Consider the following 12,789-nt stretch of genomic DNA (forward strand, 5'->3'; position numbering starts at 1 on the left):
GGCATGGAAACAAATAGAAAGAAACAGTTCCTGCCCCAGAAAGCTAACAGTCAAGAGAAAATGTAAGAGGTGATTAAAGAGACAAATAGAGGAAACAGGTAAAGAAAGTGTCTGCAGGCAGATATAGCTGTGTCAGTAATCTTAGACAGCTATCGACCTAACCAGTGCTAGATGGAAGTGCTTCTCTTGGGGCTTGTATGTACTATCTTCTAGTATACATTCTCACATAAGGTGTAATAGACAGACAGTGTCTGCATTGTGTTGCATTTATTCTTGCTATTTTTATCCTTTGCCATCCATCTGACGCTTTGTTCTGTTAAGGTATCAGTCATTGCCTTACATTAAATTTTATTTTTTCTAGTCTCAGTCTAACTCGGCCTGTCAGTTGTTTTGTTAATAGAAATAGAGAATCAGCCAAGTTTCCAATTTGTGTGTTTGAAAAATAATAGGCAAACACGGAGTATAATAAATCATTAGTCCTTATGGACTGTATCGCCCTGCAACAGAGTCCCTATTCCAATCCAGTTATAGGAGCTGAAATTTTATTTGAAAGCAAAAATCTGATAAGGCAAATTAATTATTGTGACATTTTTCAATTGGGTAAAAGATGAGGAATCAGCTGTGTCTGTGAAATTACAAATGAAAATGCAACACTCAAGACTTGTTAATGCTTTTTTTGGCATCGAGAAAGGAGACATAGGTATCTAATATTAAATGGTGTTGCAGAAGGGCAAGTTAGCACTTTGTTTGCCAAATTAAGTTTCAAAGACTATGTAGGTTATGAAGTTTGACTTTCTGCCCATAAATCTTGAATGACTGTCAGACTACTGTAAAATAGCTTTGTTCAAAAGAAATCTTTGGCAGGCGGCATCAAAGGTTTGCAACTCTGGAAGGGATGAAAAGAAAATCCCACTTTTACACTGATTTCCCCTGCAGATCAATGTCTGTGTGACATTTGCCTGGGAATTATGAGCTATTTACTGTATTATGTGCTGTTTTCTTTCACTGTATCCAAAGGCCCCTATGGTTCCTTTTATCTTCAAGATTTAGGGATATTTTTGTACATGAAATGTGAATGAGTGAATGCGTCAGTGGAACACAGGGAAAGAACGCTGGTTTTAGGTAGTTCTGTTCTCTCTTATTTTATCGCAAGCTGGAGTATTGGTTTTATGGCACCTTAATTTATGGGTACATATTTTTATGGTAAAGCCCAATGACATATTCTGCATGCTCCATCAAGCTCTCTCAGTGTTTCTTCACTTGATTCACAACTCTGCAGGGTATGAATCAGTCCCATAGTATAACCCTTAATCTCTTTTTAACCAGAATAATGTAGTGTGTTTTTTTTATTTATGGATTGTCATCGTGTCATCATCTAATTATATAAAGCAAAGAAGGGGAAAACAAAATATTTCCCCAAAAACTCTTGTCAGCTGTTGATCAGTGCAGGTAGATGAAGTTTCTTTATGGCATATAAGCAGCTGAGGCAGAAGATTCTTCGCAACTCACAGATACTTAATGTATCTGTGTAGTGTGGCACTGCTGGGGCATGGGCTAAAGGGAAACTGTCCTAGTAGAGCAGTTTCTGCTTAGAAACACAACATACCTTCTCAGGTACGGTGAGAGGCTTGAGGAGAAGGAAAGCTCCCTCTACTTTCCATTGACTCTTTTTAGCTTTCTGTATGCAGTGGTTAAAACTGAATTGACAGAAGGCGCTTAAGCCCTTGTTTGTCTTCCACAGGGTGAAGTGAAGAAGTGAAGCCTCCCAGCTGAACTACTATGAGGTCAGAAGCCTTGCTGCTATATTTCACACTGCTACACTTTGCTGGGGCTGGTTTCCCAGAAGATTCTGAGCCGATCAGTATTTCGCATGGCAACTGTAAGTATAAGAGGCCAGAGGACTTCATTTGCTTAATACTGATCAGGGGACTTCAAATCAACAGTATTTTGTTAGAGTTGCAATGAATAAAGCTGTTTTTCTTGACGTCTCCCACATCAGCCAATTTACATTCTCAGATACTAATATAGGAACACAACTTTTTCACGTTGCCTTATGACTACAGGGTGGTAAACTTGCTTGATCTTCCAAAACCATAGCCTTTCTCCTTGTCAAACAGAGACGCTTCAGTAGCGTAATCAAACCAAATATCTTGCTCTATCCAGCAGCAAAGAAAGGAAGCCTTCTCCCGGCCCCCCGGCCCATAATCAAAGTGTCCCTCACCTGACTTGTGAAAATGTAGTTCTGGGTAATCAGTGAAGCACCTCAGAGTATCAAGTATAGCACACTAAAGTAGCTGAGCTCTGCAAACATGATTTGTTGATCTAATACAAATAATTGAACTTACTTCTTTAAGCTCTGATGGATTCTGCTTTAGCATTAGGCATTTTTTGCTAAGCTGGAAATGTAGCTAAAAACCAAACCAAGATAAAGAATCTTTTGTAACAGAATCTCTCTTCTTTCTTACCAGCAGTAATTGGCAAACTCTCCAAAATCTAGGGTAACATAGACAGCTGTGAGTCAGTATTGAGATTTGCTGGCTGAACAGGTGAAGAGCTTTCTGTGCATTTCACCATGCAAGTCGGGCTTAGCATAACTGATTCTTTCACATTTACCTCAACTCGATTGCGATTACTGCAAAGAAAAGTCATCTGAAGTCCCAAAGGTTCAGATGTTTAAAAGGAAGTCTTTAGTGCCTGGGTCTGTAAAAGCGTGCTAAGGAGTAGGGAGTCAGCAATGAGTAGGCTTATGTTTAAGCCTAGTTTGGGTCAGGAATTTGAATTTAAAGTGAATCTATTGATTGTCCTTGCTTTGAGGTGGCCTTGGCACCCGTAAACTTGTCTGTCTTGGGTAAGAGCAAGCTGAAAGACAGATTCCAGGGGCGCACTTGATGTGCTCCAAATGGTAATAGGCATCTGGGATACAAGAACAGGGCAGAACTGCTCTGAAGCAAACCCTGCTGAAACATGTCTAGTGTGAACACTAGGTCTTCAGCACCAATATTTTCACCCTCCAGAAAGTTGATGCTAATTGTCCTTGCTAATGCAGAAATAGCCAGTCTTGATTCTTTTGGAGAAACAGAACATGGGATAACTTCTTCCTCTGTGGCATGGCATGCTGAAATGCACATGAATGTACAAGCCCCCAGCTCGTGCTAGATCTGTGAGTTACAGAGGAAACGGTACTAGACAGAGAACAGCTCGACAGTGAAACTTGGCATTTTGCATGTAGGACTTGGTCAGAAGGATTAAGCTTCTGAACATAAATCCTGCCTGGGCTATCTGAATTTCTTTCTCCAAGAGTTCTCAGCATCTGATTTGCAGGGAAGTTCCTCTTTCTATAGAGTTTGATCACCAGGCTTTCTGGCGCATGGCACTCTCAAGTGCTCTGCTGAAGCCATGATGTGAATGAATACTTTGACCAAGCTTAACAGGGAAAATACTTTTAGAGGATAATAGCTGAAAACACTATAGCAGTAGCTGAGTTTCTGAAGAAATAGACTCCCTCAAACAGCTCCAGGTTTCTGGGAAAGCATATTGATGGGGAAGAGGCTCAGGCATAGCTAGATGCTAGTCAGCTCTGTATAACACGCACATGCAGTAGTTCTGCATTGATGATGCTGCTCATCAGAGGTTTATCCTCCTCCTGTCTTTTGTCATTTTGTTTACTTAACTAGCTCCCTAGTTTGTGCATCTAGATATCATGATCACATATACATATGAAGTATAACGGCAAGGTGGCCCTTGGTCAGAAGTATTCACTGTTGTTATAGGTTGTACACACAGATCATCTAGTGAGCAGCAGCACACCCCATGTATGCTTAGGTCTCACCAAAAAAATTGTGGGAATAGAGTGAATAAATGCTCTTGCTGACTGATAGAGTTGGGGGGGGAAGCTGACTTGTTGATAACATAAGCTCAGTACAGGGCTTCCAGTCAGTATTGTTGTCCAGATGCCAGAAGAACTGGAGTATCAGCTGGTTGCCAAAATAATATGCAGTGACTTTCATTCTATAAAGTTCAAGTGGTGGTTTTCCACCATTTCTCAGAAATCCCCACAGCTGTTCTATGATGGCAGTCCAATCCTGTAGGAAACCCAGGCAGCTGGCAGTTTGAACCAAGAAGAGCAAAGTCTTTTGCTTTAACCACTACCAGTCCAGTCATTGTGGTGACTGATGGGCCACTATGAAACAGCTTTGTCCTGCTAGACACACTTTGGCAGCCAGGAGCAAGCATTTAAGCTCTGCAAGCAGTGAAAGAAAAACTGTGAGTAAGTGCTGTGTACCTATGTGCCAAGAGCTCCAGAACAGCTTTACGCTCTAAAAAAACTCACAATTTTTGTCTTCTACAAAGATGATGACTGTCTCCTTTGCAGCTGCAAAGACTGAAGAAGAAGTCTCCAGCCCTCTGTGCTCATGCCTTCCAACCCCAGGCTGTGGTGCCGGGGCAGAACAGAAACCACAGGTTTTGGCCTAGCTAGGCCCCATAGTGCTCCATGTTAGCACGGTTTCAGTTTGTGATTCTCTTTTGACTCTGGTTTTTTTTCCCTTCCCGCAGATACAAGACAGTATCCGGTGTTTGTGGGTCACAAACCAGGGCGGAACACCACGCAGAGGCACCGGCTGGACATCCAGCTGGTCATGGTCATGAACAGGACCCTCTACGTTGCTGCTAGGTCAGTAGTCCCCTGCTTGCCCGCTCCTCCCTTGCTGCTTTCAGAGGAAGAAGGAGAAAAAGAAGGGTATTCTGAGTTCTTTTCTGCTGGACACATTATTTTTAGGATTTTCTCACACTCAGAGAGGGCTTTGCAGCCTGTTAGTAAGACATATTAGAAACCTTGTTAGTTGGTCAACTAAGGTTCGGTTTTGCGAGGTGCTGAGACAGTCCTTTCAGGACTACACACCTCTGCCCTCCTTTGAGTCCGGCAAGTGGGAAGTTGCCAGAGAAATTATTCAGCCCCATGGAGGATAGAGTCCGTCCTCATCCTGTAATTTTTTTTGTGTACACCATTAATGACATATTTTAGAGAATGATTCTGCTGGTGCACAAATGCGTGTTCGGATAGGAGTTATTAAACTGAAACGTTGCTGTTTTAGGCATGTTTTTAACATCTTAAGACAAAAAAGAGGCAAACATGTTTGCTGCTGTTCTTTTGGTGTACTCTGCAAGGTTAATTGAATTTGGTGTCTGGATTTTTTTTGAGAGCTATACTGTGCAGATACAAGCACATGCCTTTTTATAAAAGTTGTCTATAGAGCCACCCATTCAGTTTGCATAGCTCAGCATGGCACCATCAGCTTCACTGATTTATACAGCTGCCAACCTGGCACAGATCAGACATTAACACTTCCTCTCCCTCCTTGTTGTTAGCAAAGGAGATTGACGATCTTAGAGTGGGAATTACCTCATGGACACAGGATAAATGCAAGAAGGGTCCAGATTAGCAAGGGTGGGTAGTCCAGCTTAGGAGCTCTTGGACCCAGATCCTGTTTGGGACCTCCCTGCAAGCTGCCCCTCAGTAGCAGCTTGTTTCCTGCCAGTTTTCTGGTCCTTCTCCTCCATCGGAGAAATACACACCCTTCTGTGTGTGCCACAGAGAGCCAGGCTGTCGCTGCAGATGGGAGGAGTGGTGGGTGGGATGGCCAGGAGGTGAGAGGGAACAGCTGCTGAACAGGCAGCCTCTCGCCACCAGCCCTGTCCTCAAAGCCCTTGGCAGCCTCCGGAAGCTGCCTGGCTTCCTTCTCAAACAACCACTCCCCATCTTCTGGGTGGTCGGATGTGTCCTGTGGTGGAGATCTGCCTGTTGATCTCCACTCGACATCGAGTAATTAGTTGCATTACACCAGCAGAATCACTGAGTGCCGTTTTTACGTAGTTGTGTCCCTGGCTGCAGGAAGACCACACTTCTACCTGTTGTCCTACCCAGGCATTGCAGCCTTACCAGCTAAGCGCAGCTTCTTTGGGCTTCTCACATACGCCAGTTAGTACGGGATCTGGGTGGCAGAGCTCTGGGGTCTCACTTGTGCCAAGCCCTTACGTCAAATCTGGGCAAAAAGCGTGCATCCTTGCACGGGGAGCTGCGGTGGCATTGGTTGTAGGGCACAAAGAGTGGGCAGCCCCACAGCAAGGCCTCCCTGCGCTTTGCCTGAGCTCAGGGCTTGGTGTTTTTGCTGCATTTAGTGTGATAATGAGTGGAGCGGGGGAGCGGGCTGAAGGGGTTTTCAAAGGCGGTGGCAGGATTTCCTCCTTTTCATCGCTGAGTTCCCTTTGCTTTCCTTATTTGTTTTCCTTTAAATTAGGAAATCATTTGCAGTGAGAAGGTGGTAAATCCGTTTTGTGGATTTTGCTCTGCTGTATTCATAGTTTGTTCCCAGACTGGGATTGACGCAATTAGACTGTCACAGTGCCCAAGCAACTGGTATTACAGCAGGAAAACCCAGCGAAACATTTTGGGATACAAAACCACTGTGTGCACAAATTATATAAAGAATGCTAATATTTGGGGTGTAGTATGTGTACTGATATGTGAATATGCATTCTTACATATTACGTGGCTATATATTTGTATAAAACAGTTTACTACAATAAGAGTGCTTATATACTTCTAGGGTGTAGTGACCTACAAAAAAGAATAAAGACCTGGTCTGTTTTGTATTTACACAAGCCCAAAAAATCTTCTTAAATTTTTTTCCTATGGTAACTCAAAAACTCTTTGACATATTCTTTTCCCCCTCCACATGTTACTGAATAAAATCCCTGCTGGGCTGAGAAGCCTATGTGATACAAGTTAAAATTCAAAGGTCATTTTTATCTTTAAGTAATAAACTTCAGAAAATGAGTCATCCTTTGATAACTAGTGTTATGAAAGTTTATAACTGCAATACCGCTTCTCCTTTAGAGGTAGTAGTAAATCTAGAGACTGAAGCAAACGTGTACACAATCAAAGGTCTTTCTCAAAGAATTTTGTAACAAGATTCATTGAAAACTGCAGCTAACATAAATCCCTTAGCTATCATATCAGATGTTGCTTTCATGCTGTTTTTTTTAGACCAGCGTTTTGATATTGAAATATAGCGATGCTAAGTTTACGTTTGTACCCAATTATCAAAAGCAATCAAAACAAGTGATTAAACATTGAGAGTTTTTATTTTGGGGTTGTTGAGTTTGGGTTGGGTTTTTTGTTTGCTTGTTTTAGAAAATCCAGCGTTTACTTTGCAGACAGTTTCCTTGCGCAGGAGAGGACTAACTCAAATTTGAGAACCACTAACACTTTATTACTGAGCAACTGGCATAGAACAAAATTTCTGTCTGTCAGTTGCTTATTTTGTAATACGGAATACGTGACTCCTGATTAGCTGTTACCAAATAAGATTTTGTGTGGCTTCGGAAAGGCTTTATTTCATATTATCAGGCAGAGATATCCAGCCAGTATAAATGAGAATAACTCAGCCAAAGCCCATGAAGCTGTGCTGTCCGAATATCTGGCTTGCAGTCTGCAAGGAACCAGCTTTGTTTTCTTTTTTCTCGTGGGAAGGGTACTCCCTCGCTGCCTCTCTCACACTCGCCCACACCCATGCACACACACCCTTTTCTAAGTTTGCCATGTCTCCTCCTCCCATTGTCTTGTGCGGTGGCAGCTTTTGTTCACATTATCTGTCACCCCTCATGTATATGTACAAAACGGTTTATTGAGCCCGCGAAGCATCAGGATGGCTCCCTCCTCATTTGCAGTTACACATTTCCAGACGATGCACCGAGTGGCCAAGGGTCATGCACAGCCGGTGGCATTATTTAAATTCCCTTCCTCCACAAGATTATGCCATGGCAACAAAACTCGGTTCTGCTGACTGGAGGTGGGAAAAACGGAAGCTCTAGGATTAAGTCAATTTGTGTTAGAATAACTTAATTAGCAGCGAGCTGTACGCATACCACAGCTAGTAGATAGTAGGAGTTAGGAAGCAGTGGGAAAAGGAGAGCAAGGACAATCCCGCATTGTCTGTGGTTAGAGAGCCCTCCCCTGAATTTGACAGCTCTTTCGTTCTCTGCTGACATTGTCAGCAACTACGTTTTCACGTACAGCATCAGAAAATTATATGTAATTTGCCTGATACTAACCCTCTTTCAGATGATCCTGTAACTTAGCATCTGAGTTTTCTTTGAACTGTTTCTTGAACCGGAAAGTAAGTCCCCTGAAAGCTGTTTTAGTGAGAGTGGAACTAAATAACTCAAGCCTCATTCAGAATACCACCACTGTATTTTCTAATTGTCTTGCTTAAAAAGAAAAAATCATAAACACTGGAAAACAAGACTGATGGTTAAAATCAAGACCTGTGCTGGAAGAAGGTTTTTAGAGCTCCAGCCACACCTAATTTGCAATTCAAGAGATTTCGTTCCCACTTTTATATAGTAGGAGTGACAGCAACAAAGAGCGATATAAAGAAAAAGGGAACCATGCAGTAATCTATGAAGCTGATATCATGCTAATAGGTAATTTTAGTCCAGCACCAACCCTGACCACTGCTCTGCCAGTAAAGTCAGGGAAATAATAAACCGAAGCATTAAACCAATCTTGGAAGTAAATGACAGCTCTGGTTTTACAGAGTCTGGAGGAGAAGAAAACCCACAACTCTTCAGTTTGGCATCTTACAAAGCAAACAGCCTCAAGCACCACAGCAGACTTTTAAAAGCCAGTTCCCCGCAACAATGCTGCCTCTTTTCTCCACGTGAGAGAAGTGTTGCTTATTCCTTTTATAGCAGTGTTTTGTGTCTGCTTTATTTAAGAGACTAGCACTGTTTCCCCAAAACCCAGTAAAATGAAGCCAACCTTGAGAGCAGGGATTTGTAAAATGGAAACAGGCTGTATCCTACTTTCAGCAGACCCCTCCAGTGCTGTGGATCATGCTCCAGCTGCCCAGCTTCCTGCATTTTGAAAAAAGCCAATGTTATTTCGAGGAAAAATGAGATTGTCAGTCCCAATGTGATGTGGCGGTTACTACAGCATTGTGGGTTGGTGGGTTTTTTCAAATTTTAGGTTCCAAACAGAAATGTCCTTGTTCTCAGCTTACATAGAGGAGAATGTTTAAAAATACCTCTTTACCTGCATAGCTGATTCTATTTCCTCTTTCCAAGAAGAGATTGGCAGCTAATTGTAGAGAGGGACAGATTCTCAGGAAAACAGGAATGTAAATGCAAGCAAGAAATGTGAACTTTTTTCAGAAGAGTATTTTACAGTTTAGTTTGGCCACCAGTGTGTGAAGAGAAGAATGATTTCTGGGAATAGTTTTGTGGCTGTCAGCCTTTTGCCTACCATATTGTCAATCAAATTATCACAGCTGAGGTTAGACATAATTTAAAAAAAAAAAAAAAAAAGAAAGAAAGAAGCATTAACCTCTTGTTAACCCTGAATGGCTAAATGTGGCACAGTGACTGCTAGCCCAGGAATCTGGCAAAGGCTGCCTAAGAACTATTGTAGCTGATTTCAGAATATGCAAAAACATCTGCATGCTAGATCGTAGCATCTGCTGTAGGACCTATACAGCAGAAATGATATGAGGCTCATCTTCCTTCCAAAATCTCATTTGTTCAAATAATTGCTTCTGGGAAAGAATCTTGCTTTGAAGTTTTGCAGCATTTTTCTTTTTTTCTTAATGGGAAGGAAGATAGTTTATATACGAAAGTGCTTTTCTGGGAGAAGCAGGCAATGCTGTCAGTAATGTTCCCTGGTAAGACCTGTGATCTTTTTTTGAATGGATTATGGATTAGCTTGTGATAGATAGCTCTCTTCATAGAAAATGAACTGTCTGACTACTCCATTTGACTTTGCATTCATTTGCCTTTGTTTACAGGGACCATATTTATACTGTTGATATGGACACATCACATACAGAAGAAATTTATTTTAGCAAAGTAAGTAGCTTTTATCATCATCCAGAAACCAAGGACACTAGAACAAGCTTCAAATAAATAGGAAGATGACATTGTTTCAAACAACTTGCCAGCGCTGCTGTAAAAACTGTAATAAGCAAGTAAGATGGCATTGCTAATCATATTTGGGGAAAGCTAGAATAGCAATCATGTCCTCTGTGAATTTCTGATAAGTGATTTAGCTAGGCTGATAAGCAATCCGTACTGAAATACAGTGAGGTCCCTGATGGAACATCTGTCAAACATCTATTCATTTATATTCAGCAGTTTTCTATAATAGCTATACCATCCCAATTAAGTACACTGAAACTTTCATCATAAAAATCAAGTGCTATTTACATATTTTCATGTACACAAATTTTATTCACTCATGCAAGTACTCACTAGATAAAATCTTATTATAACATCACTTGGTAGATGTATTCACATTATCTCCATGGGAAGTTACATTCAAACTAAGAAGAGCTTTGTCTGCATTACCATATTGTATATTAACATAAACATGCTAGAAATAATCTCCTTTCAGCTCCTTTGCATCGCATACACATTGTGTAATATGTGCCAAACACAGCCTTGGTCCAGCAGAAGATCATACGCATTTGAGCATCGGATGAATTCCACTGTAGGAGTGGAGAGTGTTTCATTATAACTATGAATGATGCTGAAGATGAGCTTGTGACCAATTGCTCATGAAAAAGTGAGGGCACAGGCTTGTAATGGAAAAAAACATTCATGGTTACTCTTTCAGCTTGGGACCCTCCATGAATGCACAATGCCTCAGTTTACTGATGGGAAACACTGTCAGGACTGTCGTGGCTGTAGTGTCTAAGGTGTTACTATCTTAGGCCATATGTTTTTAAATAAAATTTTCTTTTAACTAATCAGCCTACCACATTTGACCACTCCTGAAACTCATCACAAAAAAGTCCAGGCTGGGATTTACCTGTCTATGTTCTAGGGGAAGAGTATTAGCGGATGAAGTCAGCAGCATCTTGATAGGTGGAGGGCTTTCTGAGCCTGTTAGCTGACTTGAAGTGATAAGAATTACCTGAATTTGATTTCCTTGCTAATCTAAAATGTCGTCTTCCAGAATACATATTTAATTTAGAATCCAGTTAGGGTTCATAGTCCATAAATGTTTATTCTGATTTGCAGAACAGTATCGAATTAACAAAAGAAAGCATCTAGTACTTTTAAGAAAAGTGCACATATTTTTGAAAGTTGGCCTATTGCTGAATTCCATTGGTTTAGGCTTTAAAAAAATGGGATAGGTTTCTAGTCTAATAAATAGATGGCAATACAAAATTAAATGTATGCTCCACATCACTGATCTTTCATTGTTGTGGTGAATTAATCATGGAGAAAGGGTGCAGAAAGCTTTCAATAAATATATGTTCAACAGCTAGTCTCCCCTAAGGGACTTCTGAAATCAAATGCAACAACCTCTGGGCCCTAATTGATTTCTTTCTTGATCCTTGCAGAAATTGACATGGAAATCTAGACAAGCTGATGTAGACACATGCAGAATGAAGGGAAAACATAAGGTACGCAATTTTCTTTTCTTCTGCATCTGCTACTTTAGTTTAGTTACTTCACTATTATCTTGGGCTGCTGTCTGTGATGTGGAATAGATCTTGCCATTCACTTATTGCCAGTAATTGCTTTTTCCATCAACTTACTGAAGGCTTTAATTTGCAAAAATAGTTTACTTTTAATGTGATAAAACATTACAACAGGAGCCACAGCAATATCCTGAAATACTTAAAGCACTGGGGATTTTGGACATAATGTTTAGCGTACTGATTTTGCTTACCTTTGCTCCAAAAGCTAAATGCTGCTGTCCGTCCTCCTGCAGGAATTTACTGAGAAGTTTGTGTAAAGCATCAGAAAGCATGAATGTGTACAGTTGTAGAAGGACTGTTTCTCACACCAATTTTACCCTACTGTGACCTATGACTAGTACAAGTGGTATCAGAGTTAGATGCAGACTCTTTGATTCTTTACAGCTGCTTCCCCTTATAGTTACAGATGCTTTATGCCAGTACATTGCATTGGTGATGCTAAAGTCTTACAGCAACATAGATGAGGAGATCAGATTTTTCACTCTTGAGGAAAGCAACAGCATTCAAACAAAATTCACCTATGTGAACAATAGCAAAATCTGAGCTATAATATGAATATCATATCTTCAGTTCTTTGTAACCATTTTTAAACCCCTAGAATATAAATCAATTGCATCTTGCTCATCGTCAGTTAAACATAGTTGAAAGAAAGCCCAGAATATCACAGTGGCTACTCGCCAATTTCATTTTAGACCTGACAATGAAGTATCATGGCATAAAACCAGACACCCAAAATCCAGTGGCTGAAATACTTTTTATTATTTTTCTTCAGGATGAATGTCATAATTTTATTAAGGTTCTCCTAAAAAGAAATGAGGACACATTGTTTATCTGTGGAACAAATGCATTCAACCCTTCTTGCAGGAACTACAAGGTATGTGATCTGTTTGTGGGATTTCATTTATGCCTTGTCTTTCTGTTGGATTTATTGTGACTATGCTGGCAACAGCATGAGGTTGTCATTCAACAGTGCATCATTCAACTTTGTAGCGTTTATCCTGACTTGTTTCAATGCTACAGAGCTCAGTGTTGATTGGATTTCTGAGGATTGCTCAAATTGATTACCTACTTCTTTGCAACTCCTGCACATCAGAGTTTATTGTCACTTTGCATTGCCCTCCATAGGTGCAGAGTCCTTCAGATCCCTGCTTGGGAATATGGTCACTCCTCAGAAAGTTCCTCAGCTTGTCACTGTCACCCACATCAAGTCATAGACTGATCATAGAATCATGGAATCATTTAGGTT

At 40.9% G+C, this 12,789-nt stretch overlaps 1 protein-coding gene across 1 annotated transcript; it reads left to right on the forward strand.

Moving 5' to 3' along the window:
- Positions 1 to 1,739: 1,739 nt before the first annotated feature.
- Positions 1,740 to 12,417, forward strand: LOC104076137 (semaphorin-6A-like; the record flags this gene model as incomplete). The annotated part of the gene is made up of 5 exons (XM_009576897.1): positions 1,740 to 1,879; positions 4,555 to 4,672; positions 9,843 to 9,903; positions 11,403 to 11,465; positions 12,316 to 12,417. Coding segments are annotated over exons 1-5 (444 nt in total), but the record flags the coding sequence as incomplete, so codon positions are not given.
- Between the last annotated feature and the right edge of the window lie 372 nt (positions 12,418 to 12,789).

The sequence above is a fragment of the Fulmarus glacialis genome, unplaced genomic scaffold, assembly GCF_000690835.1.
Source record: "Fulmarus glacialis isolate BGI_N327 unplaced genomic scaffold, ASM69083v1 scaffold47754, whole genome shotgun sequence".
In the NCBI taxonomy this organism is placed as follows: domain Eukaryota; kingdom Metazoa; phylum Chordata; class Aves; order Procellariiformes; family Procellariidae; genus Fulmarus; species Fulmarus glacialis.